This window comes from Phalaenopsis equestris, unplaced genomic scaffold, assembly GCF_001263595.1.
Source record: "Phalaenopsis equestris unplaced genomic scaffold, ASM126359v1 Scaffold000422, whole genome shotgun sequence".
Taxonomy (NCBI): Eukaryota; Viridiplantae; Streptophyta; class Magnoliopsida; order Asparagales; family Orchidaceae; genus Phalaenopsis; species Phalaenopsis equestris.
Window position 1 is genome coordinate 626,170 of NW_018164863.1, and position 2,006 is coordinate 628,175.

At 32.4% G+C, this 2,006-nt stretch overlaps 1 protein-coding gene across 1 annotated transcript in view; it reads left to right on the plus strand.

Moving 5' to 3' along the window:
• Positions 1-382, plus strand: part of LOC110027282 (probable E3 ubiquitin-protein ligase XERICO) — an 812-nt gene extending 430 nt beyond the window's left edge. The window contains exon 3 of the mRNA XM_020728635.1: positions 6-382. Coding sequence (XP_020584294.1) covers positions 6-201 — 196 coding nt within the window. The 3' untranslated portion in view covers positions 202-382. The remainder of the gene's footprint in view (positions 1-5) is intronic.
• The last annotated feature ends 1,624 nt before the right edge of the window (positions 383-2,006 follow it).

A 2,006-nucleotide genomic window follows, 5' to 3' on the forward strand; every position in this document is an offset into this window, starting at 1 on the left:
CGGGTTTGCTTGGCCAGATTCGAGCCGGAGTCGGTGGTGAATCGGCTCCCCTGCGGTCATCTGTTCCATCAGAGCTGCGTGGAGCGGTGGATCGAATACAGAAACAACACCTGTCCTCTCTGCCGCTCCCACCTTCTTCCTGCAGACAATTTAGGGCAGCAGAACTCAGTGTTTGTCAGTGGGGCGCGCCCTCAGCTGTAGGGATATTGTACAGGGGAAGGTGAGTTGGGTTTTAAGTGGGGCTTAGAGAAGGGTAATGGAGTGATGGCGCTGCTTATGTTATCCCTCGCTCTTCTTTTTCTTCTTCGCTGTGTATATTGGGATTGCTTTTGTGAATCTGTTGCTGATAATGCCTGAATCTGTTGTTTGTTTTCTCGATTTAGCCGAGTTTTAATTAATTGCTTGATTTTAAATAATTTTCTTTATAATCATTTACTTAAAATCTTAATTTCCTCTTATTTAAAATTAACTTCTATTATATCAAATTTTAGCAAAACCTTCCTATCTATGTAAAGTTCATTCTTCCTCTATTTCAAACAAAAAAGCCATACACAATTTCTTACGGGGAAGTAAATAATAATTTAAGTTTAAATACCAAAAACTAAATAGTAGATAAATAAGCAAATAAACTAACTTTAATTACATTAAAATGATAAACAAAAGAATATGATCAATTTTTGATAAAATAAATTTTATATCACAACAAAAAATGATACGTGGAAATGATTACTTTAAGAAGAAGATATGGAGAATAAATTATTTTAGAATGGGGCGTTAATTTCAAGATTTTTCAATGTTAAATCTTTGTTAATTACAAAACTTGCATTTTTATAATGTTGAGACCGCTCAGTGACAGATACTTTGGTGCTATCGTAAGACAAGAAACTCAATGAAAATCACAACAAGCACGGTTGTTGGTTGCCGAGAAATACCATGAGAGAATTCATTATCAACAGTAACTGAAGGTCTTAACAACAAGAAAGGTATTGTCCGAACAGAAAAGTTATTGCATCAGGACCGGGCATGTAGAATTACGTGTGGAGTTCAATGATATCACGCTATGTGGAGGTACAGTTCAAAGAATTAATGCAATATGGTCTATCATGTAATCCTCCATGTAATCATTATCATGCATTCATTTCAAGGAATGCATGATAATGATTACATGGATGATAATTTCTATCCTTCATGCAATATGGTCTATTAATAAAATAATAATATCATTCATTATCTCAATAATTTCATTCAAAATAGTGAAAATAAAATTATACAGCTAATCACATCTAATATAAGAGTAATCATAATTTGAGCTAACAATATTTGGATCTATGAAAAGATAGTTGATAATCAAACATATGATCCTAGGTAAAGTTAATTCCTCTTAATTTTATATTTTTGTCACAATTATTCATGTAAAGTCATTTTATTTTTTTTCATTAAAAATAGAATTGTAGCTATTTATGTAGCCTAATTAGCTCAATCCAAATCTATAAATAGGATGTCATGGTTGGAACTCAAGCTATTCAGCATAATATTCATGTTCTCTCTCTATAGTTCTTTCTCTCCCCTCTCAATTCTCTCTCTCTCTCTCTTCCGGAGTACTCCTTCAGTGCGATTCAGAGAGAATTGAGGCTTTTCAACATTTTCCACTGCCTAACACTGCCAAATTGTTAATAATCTAATAAAATAATTAAGGATAGAAATTAATGACTGCCGTGTTCTTCAGAAATTGGACAATATTTATTATAAATAGGACCACTGGTATATTTTTATAAATAAATAAGATTCCAAATGTTACGTGTAAAACAATCCAGTCTTATTTATTTATTCAAAATTTATTTCAATTAAATTGCTATGAATTAGCCACAGAAGCTATAAACTTCAATTTGATTTGCGACGCATAATTATTGATTTGCTTCAAGTCTATCAAACTTATCTCACTATCAAGTCAAATATGAACAAAATTCGAATGAAGGAACGAAGAACAGACAATTCCTAGAGAAATT